At 52.2% G+C, this 23,568-nt stretch overlaps 1 protein-coding gene across 2 annotated transcripts in view; it reads left to right on the top strand.

Moving 5' to 3' along the window:
• The window catches only part of MGAT5B (alpha-1,6-mannosylglycoprotein 6-beta-N-acetylglucosaminyltransferase B), a 64,105-nt gene extending 46,745 nt beyond the window's left edge, over positions 1 to 17,360 (top strand). The window contains exons 9-18 of one of the 2 annotated variants that reach the window (XM_027691670.1): positions 1,564 to 1,695; positions 2,580 to 2,713; positions 3,409 to 3,539; positions 4,154 to 4,159; positions 5,759 to 5,914; positions 6,544 to 6,690; positions 8,245 to 8,361; positions 14,815 to 14,889; positions 15,333 to 15,607; positions 16,747 to 17,360. In XM_027691670.1, the coding sequence (XP_027547471.1) occupies positions 1,564 to 1,695; positions 2,580 to 2,713; positions 3,409 to 3,539; positions 4,154 to 4,159; positions 5,759 to 5,914; positions 6,544 to 6,690; positions 8,245 to 8,361; positions 14,815 to 14,889; positions 15,333 to 15,607; positions 16,747 to 16,945 (1,372 nt within the window). In that variant the 3' untranslated portion in view covers positions 16,946 to 17,360. The remainder of the gene's footprint in view (positions 1 to 1,563; positions 1,696 to 2,579; positions 2,714 to 3,408; positions 3,540 to 4,153; positions 4,160 to 5,758; positions 5,915 to 6,543; positions 6,691 to 8,244; positions 8,362 to 14,814; positions 14,890 to 15,332; positions 15,608 to 16,746) is intronic. The other variant, XM_027691671.1, reaches the window with a different exon arrangement.
• The last annotated feature ends 6,208 nt before the right edge of the window (positions 17,361 to 23,568 follow it).

Genomic DNA, 23,568 nt, shown 5'->3' with positions numbered 1-23,568 from the left:
CTTCTGATATTGGTGAAGAGTATGAGAGACTGGAGAGCAAATGCTTGTGATAACTGTGTGCCTTGGCTGTTCCCCAGGTGGAAGAGCCATTGGTTTCCTCTGGAAGCAGCCATGGGATTGATAGGTTAAATGCTGTAGGGCTAGGGAAGGGATGAGGACTTTATGGAACCCCCTTGGGCTGTGGGTTCATTTGAGCTTCAGCTGAGCAACAAATAAAACCCAGGTAGGCTGGAAAGAGGATTCTCATGTTCAGAAGGGAAAATGCAGAGAAATTACAAGAAACAGTAAGAGAGCTCACATAAGAGGGAAGGATTCAAAGCCTGGGAGTTTAAGACGTGGCCAGAACTTTTATTCCTAAAAGAAGTAAAAATACTTACAGGCATGGCTGGGATAAATTTCCATCTCCAAATAGGTGCTAGGAGTAAATGAAGAGCCCAGAAGAAAACAAAGACAGACGTCTTGGCAGGCAGGAGTGAAGGGTGAGATTTCACAGTGTCTGAGCTCAGACTTGCAAAATAAAACAGGAATTCCTCAGCCCTGCTGGAAGGACTGAGAACAAAATGGGACAACTGCGTGGTGAGAGTGAGACAGCCTGGGTGGACCAGACCAGCTCAGTGGTTCGGTTTTCCATGAGGATGTTGCTGTTGCTTTTTGGGTGTTTGTGGGGTTATGAGGGTGAGGAATTATGATCTTTAGGAGGAAAAAATTATAGAGCTTTAGAACTGAGGAGCAAAGCATTTGTATTTCTGAACAAACTGGCACTTGGAAATCACAAGTACATGTAACTAGGATTTTTCAGAAACCTGCTGAAGCTGGAAGGTGTCACAGGTTTTTTTCTGAGAAGGAGGAAACATGGTCCAGACAAGCAGATGGGCTGCCAGTCTGACATCAGTGGTAGACTTAGTGGAACAGCTTTGGAGAGAGGGATTCATCAGTTCAGAGGTAATTGAAAATGGAAGGAGACACACCACAGGTTTACCAGCCTTGTATCTTGCTGGATTAATCACATCTCACCCTGGCAGCGAGGTAACTGATGGTCTTGATAAAGAGATTGCAGTCGAGTTTATCTGGGTTTTCATCCACTGGAGGAGGGGAGAGGGGCTGAGTATGGCTGTTGTAAGGAACTGTTAGGGAATTTTAGGCTAAGCTGGGAGCCTTGCAGGAAGAGAGGAGAGGAAATATGTGGTTTTACAAGTCTGTCACTGATGTGATTGCAATGAAACCAAATGAAATCTGGTGTCTTCAACAAGAGACATCCAAGGGAGTGTGTGTGGTGACTGAGATGGTGGTGAGCCCTGTCTGGGATTGCTGTGCAGAAGCCTCTCAGTCTGTGTGGGAGGAGCAGGAACTCAGCTGGAGCAGGTGCAAAGATGGGGAGGGACCAGGACTCCCCAGATCTTTGGCCCAGGAAATAAAAACTGGGGAGAGGAGAACCATCTGCATCCCCCTCCATCAAAGAGGGAGCTGGTTGGTGGCTCCTGTTCAATACCTGGCAGGGAAATGAGTGTTTGTGTTTCAGGGCTTTCATGGTGCTGGGCCCTGATCCCTCCTGCTTCTCCCCAGTCACTTAGGGGTGCCTCCAGGACGGGGAAACTGCCCCTTGACCAGTCCTTTGCCTTTCGACCTGATTTACACCGACTACCATGGACTCCAACAGATGAAGCAGCACATGGGGCTCTCCTTTAAGAAATACAGGTAAGCAAAGCCTTTGCCTGCTCTTATTCTCCATTTCATTAATTAGCAAGCAAAGACTAATGGTAATGACCTCGAGGGATAGTCCTCCCCATCCAAGGAGCCAGACCCTTTGATTTTACCTTTGATTTTTGCCTGGCTGGTGCCTTGCTGTGTCCCCTGCTGCTGTGGCACGAGGCATTCTGCTCATTCTGGAGCCTCATGTGTTTAAGATAAAACCTCATTAAAAGAGACTGAATTGGGAAGAGACCAGACCCTGCATGTGCCTGGGGGGGTTGTGTGCTTCCAGTTCCGTGCCTGCAGCCAGGGGTGGGCACACCTCAGAGGGAAGTGTAAGCCTTGTGGATTTGTAAGGAGCCCTGTCCATGGCTCCTTCAGCATCAAGACAAATGTCATCATCCCCTGGTACATCACCAGCCAGGAAAATATGTGATTTAATTTAGTGCTGATAGTCCTGCTATTTATTATGTTTTTTTCCCATCTCTTCCACTATCCTACACAATTTTATTAGAGAGAAAAATGACAAGCTGCGTTATTGCTTTTATAATAAATGCATTTGCTCTCGCATTCAGCTTGTTTTGCTCTTCCCTTGCTTGTTGTTTCCCTTCTCTCCTCAGTCTTGTGCTGGTAATGCCTGCCTCAGCATTCCCAGGATATTGGGAAAAGCATTAATAAGTCTTCAGGAGATTCATCGTTCTCACAACTGCCGGGGAGTTGAGAGTCCTGCAAGGCGAAATTGCTCCTCGCAGGGAGGAGCAGTGGGTTGGGGAGGGCTCTTCGTGATGCTCTGGGGTGCAGACATGGGACAAGCTGCCTGGGGGCACCGGCTGTCCCTGGAAGTGGGACTCTCTCACGGTGAGGTCCCGGGGTCCTGTTTGCTCTCCCAGGTGCCGCGTCCGGGTCATCGACACCTTCGGGACGGAGCCGGCGTACAACCACGAGGAGTACGCGACGCTGCGCGGGTACCGCACCAACTGGGGCTACTGGAACCTCCAGCCCTCCCAGTTCATGACCATGTTCCGTGAGTGGGGGCAGGGGCACGGCGGGGTGGTTTGGGGGTCTCACAGGTACTACAGAGGCAGGTCTGACCTCCTCCAGCAGGTGATGCACGGGCGGTGCCGTCCCCCCAGCTCTGCTCCTGCTTCCTCCTGTCTGCAAGGAGCTCCCAAGTCTGCTTGGCAATCTCTTGGGCTGCAGAAATGATTCAAGGAGACCAGGCTCCTTCCACCATGATGGGTTGCTGGCTCCAGCACAGTCAGGGCACAGCCAGCAGCTTCCAGCTCCAGGGAAGGGAAGCGTGGGGTGGGTTTGGTTGCAAAGCCTGGTTTGATTTCAGCTGGGATGCTAAAGGTGAGAGGCAGCTCAGTGATCTGGATTTGCCTGTGGCATAGTCAGGAGATGTGCTTGTCTGAAAGGAGCCCAGTGACCCGTTGGCTGCTGGATGAATCAAGTGTTGCTTTTTCCTGGCTGGATAAAGCCCCTTTGGCAGCCTTAAAAATGCCTCACTTTGTAAAGAGCCACTTGAGTGGCTTCTGAAGCCTGGATTTCATGAGCTACTTGGATGGGGATTCATGCCATTTTTCCTCCAAGCTCCAGCAAGGCTCTGGAGCCGGGCTCATCCCAGTCCCTGTGCTGCAATGTGGCTGCATCCTCAACCCCAGGAGGTGCCAAAAAGCATCTCTCCAGCCACGTGTCTTCTCCCCTTGGTGCCCACAGCTCACACCCCCGACAACTCCTTCATGGGCTTCGTGTCAGAGGAGCTCAACCAGACAGAGAAGCAGCTCATCAAGTCCAACAAAGTGAGCAGCATGGCAGTGGTGTACGGGAAGGAGGCCAGCATCTGGAAGGTGGGTGTCCTTGGGATGGTGGGGAGAGCCCAGGCAGGCAGGGGTAGCCGTAGGCACAACTCGGAGGCAGCAGCAGCCTCTGGCTTTTCTCAGTGTGTTTGTAGAGGACCATCCTTGTCCCGTTCCTAGAGGAGTGATATGACACATCCAATGCCTCTGAGCAAACAGGGAGAGGCTGGTGAGACGCCATTCCCTGCTCTTTGCTCTGGGTGATGTTTGCTTCCAGCAGGCTGCTGGGGCTGAGGATTTCAAATCAATGATTTTATGTAATTAATTACAATGATTGCCGTTAATTAATTGCAATGATTGCTGCGCTATGATGGGGATGGTTTGTCTCTGCTTTCAAGTACCCCGTGAAAAGGGATTGTGCTCCCTCCGTCTGCCTGTGCCTGTTACACCTGGGGGATAGGGTGGGTGACTGTATGGGGACAGCACCCACAGCACCCCCAAAACATTCCACTTGCATCTCCTACAGGGGCTGTGTGTGCTCCCCCCGTCTTACCCAGAGCTAGCAAGCTTCTTTTCCTTCCAGAGTTTTAAAAAGGAGCTCATTCTCACTGTCTCTTGATTTATTTCTATTTTTCCCCTTCATGCACCGCCTGGGGCTGCTGCAGTTGCAGGTACTGTACCTCACCAGCTGCTGCTGGGCTTTACCTCTGTGCGTCTTCTCGGGAGAGAAAAGGTTTTACCGGAGTCGACTTTGCCTTGACGTGGGCTTGGTCCTCTGGAGCTGCCAGGATTGATGTGGGTTGATGCAGTGGGGGCTGTATCTCCTCCCTTTCCCCATCTTTCCTGATCAGCAGCCACTAATTAGCAGGGATGCCTGTGGTGGGCCAGGATCCAGCCACACCGTCTCCTCTTTGCTGTTTCCCTAAAAGACCTGCTGAAACCCACTAAATCTCATTTTAGGGAAACTGTAATATCTTGTCTTATTTTTCTACCATTCCTCCGCATTTTCCTATCCAGAAGTTGCATTTGAGCGTAGTTAGGTTAATTTAGGAAGGCACTAAAGAGAGTTAAAACCTCAGAACAGACATTTCCCTCCACCCTGGGTGCTACAAGCATTTGCTCCTTTTAGTCAGAATTCACAAACAACATCAGTTTCCACAAAACTGCATATTTGGAGTCATTTATTACTGTGTGAAGGGGCTGAGGCTGGTCCTTGCTGGTGGCTGTTCCTTGAGGCCAGGCTGCCTGGGCTTTGCTTCACATCTTGTGCCGCCCCATGGAATAAAATAAGGAGATGGAGGGATTTTTCCTTATTTTGAGTGGTCTAGGAAGGCAAAGAACACCTTCATCTTCTGGAGCCATTTACCAGCCTTGGACCAAATGCTGTCTTCCAGAGCAGAATGTTTTTGACATTTAGAAACATTTAATTAAACCTGCTTTTCCTATATTTCTCATTTCCTACCCCTCTGAACTTCTCACCTCCGGCTTGCAATAGAAGCTGAAGTTTTAATAAGGTGAGAAAGGCTTGGTTTTAGCCTTGGAGAGGTCCAGGGATGCATGGCTGAGGGCAGAAATACGGCGTTCAGGGAGGCTTTAAGGCAACATACCCAGTTTTCCCAAATTCCCCATTTATAACTCTTCATTCCCTCCCGGTCTCTGCTCTTTCGGGGCCCATTGCAGCACTGGAACAAGCTGAAAATGCAGTGTCCAAAGGCTGGTCCCTTTGTGGTTTTTTTCAAGCAGAAAAAGTTCTGCAGTAGAGAAATTGCTAAAAGGAAAGGTTGCTTTGCAGAGCAAAAGCAGGAAAGCCTCCAAAAGAAGAGAATTGATGATCCCCTTCATTTTCCAGGTGGTGAAACAGGATTAAACCTGAGCAAGAAAATCCTGGGTACTTGTTACTTGGAATAAGAGGCTATTAGCAAGGCCTGGTCTTTGCAAACTTCCCTCTGAATCTGCTGAAGTCTTTAATTCAGCAGCTGCAGAGTGGAAGTTGCCCTTGGAGGTGGCAGGGAAGGCAGGAACTCGAGGTGCCGATGGTCAGGGTGATGGATCCTGCAGTCATCCTGGCTCTCTGGAAGTGTAGGGGGGGAAGCGTGTGTTTGCAAGGAATGAGGAGGGGAGGGTGTGGATTTTGCACTGCTGTGGGTTTACCTGAAGCATCGCAGGTGCTCTGGAACAGCAGTGTGAGAGCTAGATCTCCCCCCACAACCCCGGTGGAATAGGTCAGGCCCATCTTCTGGTGCAGTTCATACCTCTGCCTTCCTCCCCAGGGCAAGGAGAAGTTCCTGGCCATTCTCAACAAGTACATGGAGATCCATGGCACCGTTTATTACGAGACACAGCGGCCACCCGAGGTCCCGGCGTTTGTGAAGAACCACGGGCTGCTCCCACAGCACGAGTTCCAGCAGCTGCTGAGGAAGGCCAAGGTGGGGGAGAGTCATCCCAGGACCCTGCCCCCCATTACCTGCCTTCCAGCCTTGTAGCTGGGATAATTAGCTGTGAGCCTCTCAGCCAGGATAATTAGCCAGGAACCGAGCAGAACACATCCTTCCAGATCAAGATGTGTCTGATGAGTTTCTCCTTGCAGACTGTCCGCAGGCGGAGCACAAAGTTTCCCGATTAATTCATTTATTGCTAAATGGGGTGTTGGTTTTTTTTTTCCCCCCACTGTGATAAAAATAAATGGGATTCTCAGCGGGAATGTGTGGGTGCGGGCACATCCTGGTCGCCTTCAGCTGGTGCCTGGGGGAAATATTCTTGATTTAGCAGCCCAAACAGCTTTGGCAAAGGAATATTGCTCCATACAGAGGCAGTGTGGTGGTTGTGACCACCATGGGGGAACTTGCAGCTCCTGGACACCCCATGGCCCGTGTACAGCTAAGCTGTAGAGCAGGGGGAGTTTTGAGCACATTTAAGCTGTGGGGTGTTGAACTCCCTTAGAGGCTTGGTGTGCAGGAGCAGAGCAGCAGAGAGGGATGCTGGTGGGTTATTTGGGAGACTTCCCTATGGGCCTGGCCACGTCCACTCACCAGCACGTGGTTTTTCTCCCTTGCAGCTCTTCATTGGCTTTGGGTTCCCCTACGAGGGTCCTGCCCCGCTGGAGGCCATCGCCAATGGCTGCGTTTTCCTGCAGGCGCGGTTCAACCCCCCGCACAGCTCCCTCAACCACGAGTTCTTCCGCGGGAAGCCGACGTCCAGAGAGGCAAGTGTGGCAGCAGGAGAGTGGATGGGATGGGAGGGGAGGGAGGGAGGGATGGATAGAGCCACCCCATTTGCACCAGGGTTTGGGCCAGCCTGGGGAAGAGCAGTTGCTAAACTGAGATTCTTTTTTTTGTTGTTTTTTTTTGGTGAGATTTTCTCCACACGCACACATGTGGATACCTGGAGGTTGGGTCCCCTCTCCTGTCATCACATCGTCTCCATCCAGAGTGCTTGGATGCAAGGGGCTGTGCTGTGGGTTTGGGGTTTCCAAGGAGAAGGTGGCGCAGGAGCCTTCTGCACACCACAAACCCCAGCTCCTTCCCCACCAGCCCAGATCCACACACATTCCACACCCTGCTCCCAAACCAGGGCGATGCTCCCCTGTTCATCCCTTTGTCCACGTGGAGGGACAGCAAGACCTCCATGTTTTTGCAGGGGTATAAAATCCCTCCCAGGCTTGCTCGTCTCTGGGAATTCAATCTAAGCAGAGCAGGAACTCTTTAAAAGTTAAAGGCTTGAGAAAATTGCCTCTTTTATTATTAATAAAGTGGATAAAGCAGTGCAGTGCTCAGGGAGTGAGCTGGGGGACCAGGCAGCTCAGCCCTGCCACAGCCCTGCTTGGCAGCACCATCCTGGGGTGGGGGGCACTGGGCTGTCCTGGCCCCCTGTGTCTGCCCCGTGAACCCCCCGAATTAGCTGCTGGTGTTATCACCCATCCCAGTGGGTGCTGTGGTTGTGCTTCAGCCTGGAGCTGGGATGGCAGCCGGGGGTGAGGGCTGTGAAATGCCTCAGGGTGTTTGTGTGCCAGAGGGGAAGGAGGAGTTCAATCTGTCGGGAAGGAAATGAGAAAGGACGGCAAGCTGGAGAATAAAACACAGAGCATGGCCTGCTCTCCTCCTCCAGCTGCCAGGGGTTCAGGCCCCTCTGCCATATTTCATGGTGTCCCCAAAATACCTCCTCTGATCAGCAACCTCTCTCTTCCCTTCCCAGAGGAGATCAGGGCTCTGGCTGCCTCACAGCCATGTGGGGCTGAAACAAAAGAGGTAGATCCCCAAAAGTTGCCTGAGTGGGTGGCTGTGGGGTACCAGTGTGGGGGCTGCCTGTGGCATCAGGGCGATGCAGCTTCCAGCACTGCTTTCTCCCAGTGCCAGACTTTCCCAGCCTTCAGTGGTGATGGATTTTCTCTCTGGCTTGTTTCTGGAGCTGGCAAACCTGGGAGACATGGTGCCTTCACACACCTTTCCTGCTTTGGTCTGTTTTTGCCATCCAGACCCACAAATGGCTCAGATCAAAGTTAAATTTTGCTTGTATTATGGAGATATTCAGGGCTGTGGAGGGATTTCAGTGTTGTTGGGAATCTTAGCACATCAGCCTGAGGACAGGGGGAGCTAGGTTCAGAGGAAACCTTTTTCCAGCACCTCCCTGTGTACAAGGAGTTAAAACTCATTGTGTCCATGCCTGAGCCTGCTGCTCCTCTGCCATCACGGCTGTGAATGGGACGGAGCAGCTGTTCCAGTAGGGATTGCAAAATCCTGCTGACACTGCTGTGTTTTAGGTGTCCTCCCAACACCCATACGCTGAAGACTTCATTGGGAAGCCACATGTGTGGACTGTTGACTATAATAACTCTGAGGAGTTTGAAGCTGCTGTCAAAACCATCATGAGGACCCAGGTATGGCTCGGGGTGGGTGTTGGGGTGATCTCCCTGCTGCTGGGGTTGGACAGCAGCAGCAGTTGCTGCTGCCTGGCTCTCCCTCTCAGGCATTAATTGCTTTTCCTTCCTTGCTTCTCCTTTGGAATTATTTGCACGTGCAAGGCAGAAATCCTCCTCTCCTGCAGCCTCGGAGGGACATGTGCTCCCACTTTGCTTTGGTACCGAGTATCGTAGGCAATTCCCTGGGGCAGAGCTGTGCCTTTGAGGGATCCTCTGGGCAGAGCTGGAGCAAGGGGAAGCTGAAATAAGGCAGATGAGGTCTGGGAGCAGGAGGCTGAGATTACTGGAGATGTGCAGCAGTGCTTGGATCTGGTGTGATTCAAAGAAAAACCCAGAAAGCATCTCCCTGCAAGTATCCAGAGAGCTGCAGACCCCTGTGCCTGCCATTCCCCCATTTCACTGTTGATCATTGGCGTTCAGATGGAGCAAATCAGTAGGAATAACTTCAGGAGTTGCCTCTGTGAAGGATGAAGGGATGTAGGGAAGGGGGGGACGTGAGGACCCTCGGGGAAGGCAGCACTCCCGCTGCGCCCGCTCTGGAAACGCTCCCTCATGAATATTTACCTCCTGCCCTGTGGCAGGAGCCTTTCAAGTTGTCCAAATTATTAAAGTCAATTTTCCTGCAGGGGAGAAAAGTGCTGATAGCCATTTTGCTTGCAATTTGCTTTGCCTGGGATGAGCCCTCCCCTCGTGAGGACAGTGATGTGCTGTGAAACCAGGGCTCTGCGTGGGGCTGTGGGGGCTCAGGATTCACAGTGCTGGGTGGGCTGTGGGGGGGACAGGGGCGATGCTGGTCAGAGAGGTGACATCCAAGCTTTTCCCTGCACTGGAGGCTGCAGAGGTGGGTGTCTGTGACAGTTTGGGGGCTACAATCAGCTGCTGTGGCCATGCCATCAGCCCGGGTCTCTCACCTTATCACAGGCGGTTGCCGCAGCTCTTCACCTCGCGCTCGTTTTCTCTGTGAATTTGCAAAGACAGAACAAACCTTACTCAGGAAAACAGTTGTTGTTTTGCGCATTCATCCCCGTATCTCGATTAGAATTTAAATAATTAGAATTAATTATTTAAAATAATTACATCCCTGCTGCTGGGCTGCTGGGCCAGCTGTCGGCGCTTGACCCTCCACCATCTGGGCTGGAGACGGCCCCGAAGCAAAGGCAGCGCTGTGGGCGAGCGGCCGAGAGCTGTTTCGGGAAGAGGGAAGGAGATTTTCAGCCTTTCCAGAAAAGAAGAAAGAAAATAGCAAAGCCTGGTGCTGCCATGCTATTAAAATAATTAAAGAATGATTGGAGCATTAAGGAGAGGGGGGGAAAAGGGCTGTGCTGGCTCCTGAGCAGCTGCGCTGCGATGTCGACTGGATGTGCGCCAGGTCATTTAGGTGCCTAATGATAATGTCTGGTTAAAAATAAAGGAACTAGAAAGGATTTTAGGGAAGGACTTGGTGGTGTGATGGGAAGAGCTGGTGTGGGGACCCACTGTGTCCATCACCAGGCACTCGCCATGCCCATCCCTCTTTAGCCCAAAGACAAGCTCCTGTCTCAGCTCTTCTCCCTATTCCCACTCTTGGACCAAGGACCCCCACCTCTCAGTCCCTTCCCACAAAGCATCCCAGATCCTGGAATTACCATCAACAGCTGAAGGTTGAAGCCCTAAATTTACCTCAAACGAATAAATCCAGTTGCTGACATCCCCCTTGCATTGTGACACACAGTCACTGTGGAGAGGAGTGATTCCTTCCCTCCAAGAAGTTAATCCCACAACTCACCTCTCTGGGGTTTTTAAAGGCGTTGTATAAATCCTCCCAAAGCAGAGCAGGGAGTGAGTGTGAATAACTTACAGCAACCTCTTTCCCCCCCCCTTCCTTTTTATCTCTTAAATAGAAAGGTCTGCTTTATTAGAGATGCTGTCAAGGCAATTAAGCCTAAAAATTGACCTACCTTACAGGTTTAAAAGCCTTATTATGGGCTTTGGCTCCAGGAATCCCTGGGTATTTTGTCTTTAAAATACTGTTTGCTACAGCAGGAATTGAAAACAAGGGCATTAGCAGGAGGAACAGCAGAAAGCTGGTGGCTGGACAGTTTAGTGTTGTTGTTCCCAGCCAGGTACTGGAACTTGGAGAAATTATTTTACTGATTCCTTTTTTTCCCCCCGAAGCTTTTGTTCCCCTGGGGTTTTGTTATTGGAATATCTAACAAATTTGTCTGTGTTTCAGAATAACTACCATCAATTTATTTTTTTTTTCTGTCAAAACATTTCATTTCAAAATTACTGGAATGAAATACTATGGTTTTGTTTCCCATCTGCCTGCCTTTGTTTGGAAATATGCTGCCAATTTATTGAAAGAAATGCTTTTTTCCAAAATGATGCATTTCCCTTTGCTTCACCAGCTCAGACAGATTGAACCTGAAACACAACATTTTTCCCCTCCTTGATGGGTGGAAACATTGGAAACTGAAAACTGACCTGAAATTGATTTTATTTAGTATTTTTTTGTAGTTGCATGACTGAAAAATCACTTATCCCACAGCTGTGGTTTTGCATCTTCCAGGCCAAAACTCAGCAAAACATTTTTGGGGGTATAGGGTGTTGTGGGAAGCTGTGAGATGCTTTGCCATCAGCTTTTCCTGGTGGCAGTCATGCTGGGTGCTGGGAACCAGAGTGCCAGGGACTGGGAACCAGGATGCTGAGTGCTGGGAACCAGTTTGGGAGCTGATTTCATGAACCTGGCGGTAATTCTGAGACAGTCAAGCTGACAACAAGCTCCTGCTTTGGTTCTGGGGGGGATTTGCTGATGCTCAGCAATATTTTAGTGTTACCTGAGGCTGCCCCAGGCTGCCTGTGCCTTTGCAGCCAGGTCACTGCTGGCAGGGCTGTACATCACCCCACTTTATACTGCTGACACCCAGGGCTGCAGCTCGGGGTGGGATGTGCCATCCCACAGCTCCAGCCCTGCCCCAGCTCCTGCCAGGTTAGCAGAGCTTCCCGTGGTGTGTTTGTGCAAACAGAGCAGTTGGGATGCAGCTGGAATCCTTCACCAACCTAGTTTTGCCTGAAAAAAACTTCTTCCTTCTGGAGAGGGAGCTGAATCACGGCTTGGACGTGGCTTGGGTTCGCAATATGTGTTTTTTTCCCCCCAGAAAAGCCCTTGTGCTCCCCTCTCTTGTCCTTTTGGAGGTGGCACCTGCTCAGGGTCACCCTGCAATTGCTGGGGAAGGCTTTTGGCAAGCTGTGCCTCTGCCTTTCATCCCACTTGGAGCAGTTCTGGATTTCCCTGGTGGCTTGCATCCCTGACCTATTTATAAGGAAAATTAAAACCGTGGAAGCACCAAACCCCTCTATGTCAGAGATCAAATCCCGGCACAGTGACATGGGGCAAAGAGACAAATTGTGTCCCTATGGGGAAGGTGATGCTGGGAGGTTGTCCCAGTGATAGATCAGGGCCGTTATCCAGGGGTTACAGGCTGGAGAAAGAGAGAGGTTTGCAAGCACCACCATTTTCTGGGCCTTCAGCTTTTTCCATTGTCAAAAACAGTCCTCGCACAAGCAATTTAATAGACCCAATATTCTGGTGTAGTGAAGGGAGAAGGCTTCATTATATTAAAGTCAAACATACAGGACTATAATGGAAAATTATACATTTCAGACTATGCCTGAAAGAGCAGTGCATTAAACATCACAGCGAAAATAGCTGGTTAAAATGTTCCAGCCTGCTGTTACGTGCCAGCAGAGAATTGCATTATTTTTCTACTTATTTGTCTGATGACGTTTGGATTTTTTTCCCCCTTTTCCTTTTGAGTGAGAGAGACTTACTGCTCTCTTCCTGCTGGGGACTAGAAAACCAGGGCTCTCGTGGTGGATCCCCATGGGACACCAGTAGCTCCCTGTTTGGCTGATGGAGAGTGCTGGGGCTGGAAAGTTCTGGCTCTGTGTTCCTCACCTGGGGGAAAGGGTGGCAAAGTCCATCTTCACCAACCCCTCCACTCTCTCCCATGGGTCCTGTGCATCGTTCTGCCAGGCAGTGGTCTCCACCTCAGAATCCCTCTCTTCCCCCCTCCCAGGGCTCTGGGGACATCCTGAGCTTGCAACACAGGGAATGCCATTAAGGATGTGGCTGTCAAGAGGAGGCCAAGCCCGTCAGATTTTAATTAAACAATTATCTTCTCAAAATTGGCATTTTCTATCAGCCCTGGATGCACGAGCTGAATCCTAACGAGACCGGGAGAGGGGAGTAGGGGGGAGCAAGAGGCTTTGGGGGACCCCCTGAGGGGGAGAGAGGCTGGAGGAGCAGGGGCTGCAGAGGGCTCTGCCCACAGCCTCCTGATGCCCTTGGACCCCACAGGGCCATGGGGGTCTATGGGCAGATGGGATTGCACGTGGAGCATCACCTCTGCAGGCGCAAGGAGGTTTTCTGCCTCCATCCTGCAGTCATGTTCTGCATCCCACTGGGTACCACAGCGGTGTTTTGGGGGAATTAGGCTGATTTTTGGAGTTCTATCAGCTCTATGCCTGGCAAAACAGGGTCCTGGGAAAAGCCCCCCAGTATTGCAGCCATGAAGGCAGTGCTGAGATGAGACTGAGCACTGGTGATGCTGAGCAAGGGGTGGTTTGTCTCCCCCAAGTTGGTGCCAGGCAGCATCGAGCCCCCAGCCTGGTTCTGTGAACTGAGATGGGCAGTTCTGCTTTGTTTCTTTTTTTTTTTTCAGCACTCTGCCCCAGTTAACTGAGAGCCCATCAGGAATTCAGAGGCAGGATTGGTGCCTGTCACTGTGTCAGCTCTGATTAGCATGCACATCTGTAATTAGGCAGAGCAGCTGTGATTTCCAGCATGGCTGAGATCTCAGGTGGGATATTTATGGCAGGGAGATGCTTAGAGGGTTCTCAGCAGACTGAGCCTTTGAGCTTGGGTTTGACAGGTACTTCAAAAGGAAGTAGCTATTTTGGAGGTGCAGAGCTCAGAAAACAGAAGCAGCAGTGTTTTCTGGATTAATTATCTTTGGGGTGGTTTTGCTTATAATCCTTTTGCATGAATCCTTTTGCAGAGATAGCAGAGGAAAGGGGGTCACAGGACCAGCTCCTTCCATGCCCCAACATCCTCCGGCTCTTGTAACACCTCTGGAAAAATAAGGGAGTGTGGCAAAATACGTCTTCCCAGGGCAGAAAGTTTCTTAAAAATTAATTTGTTCCAGAGGGAAGTGGGGCATCAGTGACACAGCCCTTGTGGCAATGCTCTTCCCGTGGAGAAAATCACTCTGGACCTTGGGACAATGGCCACGTACCAGCCCTGCTGAGGGCAGTGAGCACGGCTGCCTGCTCCTGCCTGCTCCTGCCTGCTCCTGCCTGCTCCTGCCTGCTCCCCCTGGAGCCTGTGCCACTGCAGTGCCAGGGACATGCTCGTTTGGGGGATGAGAAGGGCCTTTGCCATGCCAGGATCCAAGGGTGACTCTCAGGACAGGGACATGTCAGGAGGTGCGTGCGGGCAGAGTCTCCTGAAGACCAGCAGCGTTTCGTAACCCACACTAAAAATACTCCATGGTTTAAGTGCTGGTGACTCTGTAAATAGCATTTATCAACGTGGAGGTGCAGCGACAGCACCGACATCCACGTGGGCATCAATGTTTGCTCCATCCCAGTGTGCAGCCAGCTGCTGCCTCCCTGCCCCGTCCCAGCCCATGCCAGCAGGGACTGGCAGAGATCTGGCTTCCACCCATCACAGCCACTGGTGCTGGGCAGCAAACCCTCAGCAGCGTGGCAGTGGGAAAAGAGAGATGTTTTTCCAGGTATTGTTCACAGCCAGTCCCAGCCCTGGGCTTTTCCCTGGCCAGTTTTGTGGGTTGGAGTGCCAGGGCAGCGAAGCCCTGGACTTTTCTCTCTGAGCAGGCCGAGCCGTGTTGAGGTCAGAGGAACAGAGGATGCTAAACCAGACCTGAGGCATCACTGGGATCACTGTTGCTCTGGATTAACTTGGCATCTTTACCAGTCCTACCTACTCCCAGTATTTTAAAATTCCTCCCCTCTTGCCCCCAGTGCTGAGTGTTTCTTGGGCTGAAACAGTTCATGCATAAGTTCAGCGTGACCTATAGCATGGAAACTGATTTGATTTGATATGATTTTATAACTTACCTAAAATGGAGAAAAGGGAGACTAAAATGGAACAGAGGGATTTCATTTTCACCACTACACAGGCTGAACCCAAAGTACTCCTTCTGCCTCTTTCTCTAGCACTTTATGGCTTGTGAGGTTTTTTCCAGCCCTAGGACTCTTCCCTGCTTGCTTTGGTGGACAGACATGAGCCGTGGGCTTCAGTGGGTGGGAGAGCCATGCCCAGGGCACTGGTATGCTGGGCCACGGGGCTCAGGGGCAGGGCAAGGCTGTCCCTGCTTGCTGCCTGTGCTGTGCTCTTCCCTTTCATAGGTGGACCCTTACCTGCCTTACGAGTACACCTGCGAGGGGATGCTGGAGCGGATCCACGCCTACATTCAGCACCAGGTTGGGGGAGAATCCCTGTCCTTGCTGGGGAACCCTCTCTGTTCTCCTGGCCAACCTTCTCTCTTCTCCCTGGGGAACATCCCTGCCCTCCCATGGGCATTGTGCAACCAGTGCCCTAATTGCAGAAAGCACCCAGGAGATGGGGCTGGGGGAGGTTTGTTGTGAACCAAAGATGCTGGGGGTTGGTGGAGGATACCTGGGGGTGCTAGGGCTGGATCAAGGCCTTTCTGCTGCAGAGAATAAGGCAGCACTGGGAGAAGACGTGACCAATGTGTTTATCCCCCACAGCAGGAGATGCCATCTCTGCACGCAAGTGACCTCAACCTGATGAGCAAACTCATCATCCCAAGTTTCCTCCTGTCCTGCCAGAAGGCCCCTGTCCCCTTCCTTAACATCTCTCCCTGTCCCTCAGCTCGCTGACCCATTGTCTTCTCTCCCACTAGGATTTCTGCACCACGTCGTCTCCTCCTCTGCCTCCCAAGACCAAGAGTCCTGCTATGCAAAGCCCTCCGAGCCCGCTGGTGCTGTCCCCCAACGCCACTCACCTGGTGTGGTCGCCCAGGGCCAGCCAGGACCCCCAGGCCTGGCCCCCCGTGGGCTCCCTGCAGGTGTGGGTGTCAGAGACCCGGCACACGTGCACCGAGACGTGCCGGCAACATGGGCTGGTCTGCGAGCCCACCTTCTTCAGGTTCCTCAACAAGGAGGAGGTGTTTCTCCAGTGAGTTGTGACCTTCTCAGTGAATTTGGGGAGGGGGCTAACAGCAAGACAATGTTTCCTTTGCTCCCTCCATCCCCACCACCCATTTTCCTCACGTTCCCTCTAATGAAATCCCACCGAGGTGCCTTCGTGCCCAAGGCAATGCAGGCAGGGAATTGCCCGTCCAGCTTCATGCAATGACAGCCTTTCCAGGCACGGTTCCGCCTCTGTCCCACCCTGTTCCTCTCCCCCTCCTCTGTGCTCTCTGCTGTGCTCTGTGCCTTTCTCTCATTTTTAACGTGTCTCTCTGTAAAGCTGCATTTTGAACACACAGCGGTAAAGTTTTAATAGAGTATAAATCTGCCACCGGGCCCCGTGCTGCTCTGTGGGCAATTAAAATGCGAGCCTTGCCGGGGCTGTCACACTGGTCAGGCAGGCACTGCACGTCCCACTGACAGTTTTATATGATAAATTAGAGCTGGGGCTTGGGTTTCACTCTCTCCCCTCCTTGTCCTCCTCCAGAACTTAAAATGAGCTGGCTCAGGGACTGATCACTTGAGAGGGGTTGGTGGGAGGGTGATGCCAGCGCTGCTGCTCCATCTGCATCTGGGAGGGGAGGAATGTTGAGGTCTGCACTGGGCATTTTTGCTGCTCCTTGGGGCATTTGCTGACGCCCAGCCCAGTTTTCTGGCTAATCCCAGCTAGCAGGGCACATGTGGGCATCCATTGAGCTCTTGCCCATTCCAGGGAATGTTAGCTGCTCTAGGAGGTGTCCATGGAGAGTGGACTGACCTCTTGGTCAGCCAGGGGCTATAAAAGAATTGCAGAATATCCCGAGTTGGAGGGGACCCACAAAGATCAGTGAGTCCAACTCCTAAGATTTCTGTGGGTTTTTATGGGTGATCCTGAGGCACCCATTGCCCATGCAAGGGTTGGGGTGATGTCTGGGCTACAAGGTTGAGCTGCAAGGCTCATCCCTTCCTGTGTGGTGTGTTGGGCTGGTGACAAGCACTGAGTTTAGCCAAGGGGTGCCAAGCATAGATCAGCAAGATCTGCCCCAACGCTTTGCCAAGGAACCTCCCTGGGAAGGACAAAACCCCTTCAGTGAACCCCCAGGCAGGCTCCTCACTGAACTGACCCTCCTTTGTCCTCACTCCCAGGCTCAGCATCACCTGTGACAGCACTGAGTACGAGATGAACCATCTGTACCCCGCGGTGGCCGAGAACGTCCACGAGTGCTACCTCCAGAAGGAGCCTCTGCTCTTCAGCTGCGCCGGCTACAACACCAAGTACCGGCGCCTCTGCCCCTGCCGTGACTTCCAGCAAGGACAAGTGGCTCTGTGCAGGGACTGCTTGTGATGGGGGGTGTCCCCACCGCGTTTGTGACGTGCGACGAGTGGCTTTTTCTCAAAGCTCTGCAGCGGCCGAGGAGGTGGGACAGGTCCCTCCCGGGGCTGTCTGACTCTGGGGGTTGTTTCATCCACCAGCCAACTGTGAATGACCATGTCCTGAACTTCTGTTTCATTTTTCTTCCCGAGGAGCATCGTCCGACCGCATCCGAACCCACCTGGACCTGGTGGTGCTGGGATGGGGTGGTGGGAAGAGAGAGGGGCTGGGGACACCCTTCCCCTCCCTCTGGCAATGGGACAAGCCACCAGCAGACTGCAGTTTCAGGGTTTTCATCCTCTTCAAGCATCCTGAGTTGTTTTATTTATTGATTTTTTTTTTTAACCCTCCCCCTGACAAGTGGTAAATTAAAGGGGAAGCAACACCCGGCCCTTCTGTGGGAGTTCTTGAGCAGAGCTGTGTTGGGGGGGCATGGGGGGGCTGCTGGTGCCTGCCGTGGATGTGGAGCTGGGGAAGGACAAAGCCCGAGGAGAGCAGCTGGGTTGGATGGACATGGTATCCCCAGGAGGAACCAGGGGGGACTGAGTGGCTCCCAGGCTGTCCCTGGGGAGCGAGGGGTGGGATGGGCTCCTGGGAAGGATGCTGATTCCTGAGGTAGTGTTCCCAGTGGGGCAGAGGTGCCCAAAGTGAGTCCCCCAGCCCCTCAGGCTGCTCTTCACCCACGCACAGAGCTGTACATCCCTCCAGGGACGATTGGAGGTGGGGGGGGACTCGAGGTTTGAATGACAGGCAGGGAGGAGGATGTGCTGCAGCAGCCAAAAGGAATTACCAGTGGGCAGCAACCAAGGGGAGAGGGAGCAGCTCAGCAGCTGCAAAAGCAACATCATGACTGTGTGCTCCAGATGTTGCCACCACGGGAGGCTCCAAGAAACCATCTTCCATGCGTTGTCTTCACTTCTTCAGCTTTCCTTACTGCCATTCATCTCACTCTGGGGGAGTTTTCCCTGCTACCAGCTTTTCCCCTCCCAGCACATCCCCTGCCTGGGTTGGTGCTGGCTGGGGTGACCTGGTTTGTTTTTGTAGGGTTGCTCAACAGAGCAGGGTGTTGCTGTTAAGGTTGGTGCTCAGCCCTCCTGTTGTGTGGAAGTGTTCCATGGTGAGACTTCTGCATCCTGTAAAACATGTGGCACAAAAGTCATGGGCTGGAAACTCCCTCCCAGCCCTTCCCTGCATGGGAGAGCTCCTGGCCCAGCTGGGGAGGGAGGCTGGTGGGGTGGCATCGTGTCCTGGCACTGTCACTGCAGGGTCCCAGGCCCTGGCAGGCTTGTCCCCCATGGCTCGTGGTGGCTGATGGAGAGCAGTGGCACAGATGAGTGCACGAGGTCTTCCCCTGTGACCCAGCTGCTCTCTGGAGCTGGGCCAGGCAGCCCTGGCCCCTCCAGCCTGTCCTCTCCGTGGCAGGTTTTGGGAGAAAGTCCCATTCCTTCAGCTGTGCTACAGCATCGGGCAGAGCCCCACTCCCCTCACCATCTCCCTGCTCTGTCCCCGGGAAGGGTGACACCACAGGGTGCTCCTGTCCTCTGGGCATCCCGCCATCTGAGCCTGCAAGCCTGGCCCAAATCCTGTGCTGGGTGAGGCAGGAGGTGGAGACACTGCCATTATCCCAGAGCAGTTTATCATCCTCAGCTCCAAACTGCGTGGGCAGCCTCCATCCTGCCTGTGACGCCAGCCAGGGGGAAGGATTGATTAAGTAATTTCTGTGTCTTGCAGCCAGCGTGTGTCTAAATAAAAGCAGCGCAAACCTCTCTTAGCAGAGCTGAGCAACAGCACCTTTCTAGGCACCTTTCATCTCAGCCTCAAAGCATCCCCTGGCACAGAGTCCTGCAGCACCCACCCCGCCTGCTGCGAGTGCTGGGTGGGCAGGAGCCGGCCTGGGGGGCTTTGCCAGCAGGAGCCACCAGCAATTTGCCTCCCAGGGTTGTAAAGACCAAATAAAACCTGGTTTTATAGGGGATCTGAGCAAGTTTTAAAGACCAAGAGGCTCGGGATGCCTCTGGAGGCAGCGCCTGTTACACGTGAGCTCCCCTGGCAGATTTTTCCACCGTTTCTGCTCAGCTGCCTTTAAAATAGCCTTCACCTTTCGGCAGCCCAGCACTGCCTCCCACCGCAGAGAGTCCCAATTATCCCCTGGCAGGAGCATTTTTCTCCAAGCTGAAATAAAAGGCGGCTGGTTCACCTTCGCCGCTGCCATGGGAAATAATGATCTGTCTGGAACCTTGTTGGATCTCAAGTCAGCCTGTAAATTTGGGTGATGGGGCTCAGTAAAGCTTTGGGATTGCGTGTCATGTCTCTGCCCCATCAGTGGGCACCCAGTCCTGGGCACCTTTTCCTAGGGAAAAGCCTCTCTTGTTGGTCTGTCAGTGATGGCTCATGGATTCTGGATGCCACAGGGACTGGAGGGTGGGTGCTGGGAGCAGCCCCTCCTACCTCATCCCACATGGAGCCCCAGCTGGGAGCAGGGGAATGCCTTGGTCTGTAAAATCCCATGTAGGGGCAAGGTGGAGGCTGGGCTGTTTTGGGAATGCCAGTGCTGGGTGATAACATCAGCTTTGGGTGCAGAATTGCCACCAATATGTTACCTGGGGGTAGGTGTGTCGGGGCTGTGGGGCATTATTGGGTAATTATTGTTGTAAAAGAGAAGGGACTTTGTCACCTGGAAATACTTTTCTCTGCCTGTTTCTGGCCCTGGCTGTGCCTGAGCAATCACTGGAGCATCCCACTGCCTTCCCAAGCTCTTGCCCAAGCAGGTCTCCAGCACTTGCCCTGATCTCTGTGGCCAGGACACATTTCCATTTGGGAGGGAGACCTGAAGATACAAACATTAAATTCACAATTTATTAAGTAGGAGCATGAAAGAAACTTAAAGGGAAGCAGAGTAACTGCCATTCGAAAGCAATTCTAATTCCCACAGCTAATTGCAAGGAACTAATCCCCAGCTGGGAGGGGAGGAAAAAGGGGGAAACGGTGTCAAAGCTACAAATAAACAAATAAAAATCAAATGAGGGGCTGTCAGCTGCACCCTCCAGTGCTGGTGGATGGGACAGTTTGTTGAACAGCCAGTGCGTGGGGAGCCCCTGGGGTCTCCTTGGGGTGTGGGTTGGACCTTTTGATGGCATCTCTGGTGGCATCTCAGGCAGCAGAGCCTCCTAAAGATTTGCAGGGTTTTTTTCCTAACCTGTTTTCTGGCAGCTGTGAAACCAGGACAGGCGTGTCAAAAGAATGATATTGTTCTGGAAATCCATTTTCCTTACCTAGAAATGGAGCCAGGGGCAATTTTTGTTTCTGAGCCTCGCTCTTCTTAGTAATTCCACTCAGAACTTTCTTTCTGGAGTTGGTTGGGGTGTTTTTTTTTTCTCTCCTGTTTTTAACGTTGATGGCATCAAAACCTTCCCTTGCCAGTGGAGCAGGGGGGTCTGGTGGGAGGGTGGGTGTCCTCTCACAGCATCCTGCTGCCAGGTGAGCACCTCTCTCTGCACCGGCATCCTCCCCTGTGGAGTCAGCCCGGAGCAGCAATCTGGGCTGTAAATCACAGCCGGGGGAGGTAATAGCGCTGCTCGGCTCTTATCTGGGGCTTTATTAGGAAATCGTTAAAGTGGCTTTTCCCTCCTGATCCTCTGCTTATCAGCAGCCGGGTGAAATGGCGAATCGCATCCCCGGTGTGGACAGTCCAGGCAGGAGAAACCCATTTATTTCCCCTAACGGGTTTATCGGTAGATCAAGGAGCTGCTGAAGATGTAAGCACCGGCGGTTATTTCCCCAGGTGATGGATCTAGCTGCCACACAGCCTCCCGGAGCCAAAGCCTGCTGCCTGACAGGAAAGTCTGATGGACCCGTGGTCGGGACTGCTGGCTCATGTATTTCAAGGTCTTGCTTTAATTGAGTCCTGTCTCCCTGGTGTCACACTTTTTTCCTTTCTTTTTTTTTTTTTTAATATTATTTTTCCCCCTTTAGAAAGACTTCCCAAAATAAACTAATGCATTTAATCTCCTGTCCCTTTCCCTCGTCTCTTCCTCCCTTTGGTGAAGCCAGAATTGAAAATCTGTCCTCAGACTTATTGAGTGAAAAGAGCAGTAAAATCTTTTGCCTTTTTTCTTTCCTTTTTTTTTTTTTGTTTGTTTTGTCTCGTAACAGAGACTTGGATTGGGGGTGAAACTGCCTGTCAGAGCTGTGGGGCTGAGCCTTCCTTCTTTATCAGTGGTGCCCAGTGACACTCATTGTGGCTCGTTAGTGGAAAACCATTAAAACTCCGGGTCGATATTTTCTCGGGAGAGATAAGGCCCATTCAATATTATTCCTCAGGCAGGCAGGGAGATACCAACGAGCCATCCACAAACCAGAGCAGAACTGCTGAGGGTGCAGCTTCTCCCACTAGTGCCTGGGGTGGGGGGATGGGATGGGACATCCCCCAGGCCAGGGAGTGTGGAAGCTGAACCAGGATCCAGCCCTTGGCATCCAGGTCTTCTGGAAAGGAGGGGAAATTAAAACTTGGGAGGATGGGGAGAGGGCACAGTGTTCTGGGGGGATTAGGTGCCTCTGTGGGGCTTGGCCTCTACCCAGGACCCCTTGGCACAGGTGCCACTTGCGAAGGACCTCAGGAGGGCAAAAATAGATGAAGTGCCCATTCCCAACACCTGGGTGCTGGCTATGGAATGCTGGAGGAAGGGGGCTGCTGGGGTGTTCAGCCCACCTCCTCACCATCTCTCAGGGGGCTCCCATCACTTCTCACCCTCTGGAACTTGGATCCCTGTAGAGAGACCAGTTAGAAGCAGGACAGAGGTTTGATTTCAGTGTTAGTGCGATCTGCCAGAGGTATCAGCTTTTCCTCTAAATATAAACCAGAAAACAGGAAATAATGATCTGTCCTAATTTAGTTCCTTTCATCTAAGGATTCAAAGCATCTCACAGCATCACTAAGAAACAAGGGAAGGCTTCGCAACCTGCGTGGAAATGCAGCAACTTCAGAGGTTTGTGTGCAGCTTTTTGCTGAAGGTTGCATTGCAACCCCTCACTCACCAGCCCCAATTCCTTCCCAAATTCCCCCAATTTCCTGTCACTGAGACCAGGACCTGGGAAGTCAGCCTGGGAATGGGTGATGTTCTTGCAGCCTGACACCGTGCACAGCTGGCTCAGTGCCGCCGAGCGTGGAGGAGTGTTTATTTAATCAATTAATTGAATTAATTAATTTTCAGGAGAGTGTTGAGAAAAATAATAGGAAGTGCCAGCAGCTCTGCCAGCTGCCTGGCTGTGCAGCAGTGGGAGCAGGGGTATGATCCATACACGTGGCTCAGGGGAACACAGCGAGCCTGGCCATGCAGTGCTGAGGCAAATGTGAATCAGAGAATCATGGAATAGTTTGGGTTGGATGGGATCCTTAAAGCTCATCTAGCCATGGGCAGGGACACCTTCCAGTAGACCAGGCTGCTCCAAGCCCTGTCCAACCTGGCCTTGAATGTTTCCAGGGATGGAGCAGCCACAGCTTCTCTCCATCACCAGCCCCTTGGTGCATCAGCTCCAGTGCAGCTGCGAGGAAGATGTTCTTTGGCTGTCCCCAAGCTCTTGCAACATTTCTGTCCCTCTTGCAAAGATTCATTCAGGTTTGGCCTTGAGGTCTAAGCCCCCTTGGTTCCTGTCCCCACACTTTGCCATCTCTGCATCTGGGTCAAACCAGGAGTGGTGACTGGGTGCTGAAGTGGAACCCAGCTGGCTGTCACTGGCAGTGCCACTGCAATCTTTGTGTCATCACACAGCAGTGACAGTCCTCTGCCCTTCCAGCTGTGCCCCAGTGTGGCCAGGCAGGAACTGGGCTTGGGAGCAAGAAGTTCATAAAAGAAATGTGGGAGGCAACGAATTTCCACACTTAATTAACTCAACAAATTAATCCCAATTAGAAGCCGTAATTGGGATTATAATGGTTAATCATCTTTCCCTCCAAGCCATAACTGCACTATCTGTCTTAACTGTGTTATAGAAGGGGAGGACGTGGAGTGACGTGTCCCTGACATTGGAGCTGCCACCGCTGCCACCCGGACACAGCCTGGGGGGGTTTGGAGTGGGTCTGGTGCCCCAGCATGCTGCTCCCCAGGATGGGGGACAGGTGAGGGGACACCACTGTGTGACCCAGTGACCCCCTGTGCCTGGAATGTATCACCACTTTGCCAAGAACACTGCAAATTCGGCTGCTTGTGCTCCTGTTTGAGGGGTCTCCTACCAGAAAATTAAACTGCAGGGAAATTTCACGGACTTCTCCACTGCTGTTTTATGCTAAAAAGAGCCTGACTGAAAACATCTGCTTGTTCTTCTTTTTCTGAGCACATTAACTAAGCAGCGTCCTCCTGTGACAGGTTGGTGTCAGCAGGAATATGGAGCAGCCCTTTCCTCTTGCTCCACCCTTGATCACATTTGTTGTCCTACTGGTGCCACTGGGCTCTGAACCCCGTGGGTTCCAGTGGCAGCTCAGGACTATGTCCAGCCCTGGCTCCAAATTGTCCCTGCTTCCTCTCCTGCTCCCTAAAGCCCACCCAGCAAAACCCCAACACCTCTTTCCTGCACCCCTCTTCTGCTCCTGGAAGCTTCTA

This window comes from Neopelma chrysocephalum, unplaced genomic scaffold, assembly GCF_003984885.1.
Source record: "Neopelma chrysocephalum unplaced genomic scaffold, ASM398488v2 Primary Assembly neopelma1_84, whole genome shotgun sequence".
Classification (NCBI taxonomy): domain Eukaryota; kingdom Metazoa; phylum Chordata; class Aves; order Passeriformes; family Pipridae; genus Neopelma; species Neopelma chrysocephalum.
Note: the sequence above shows the minus strand (reverse complement) of the source record. Positions and strands in the feature narration are given on the sequence as shown.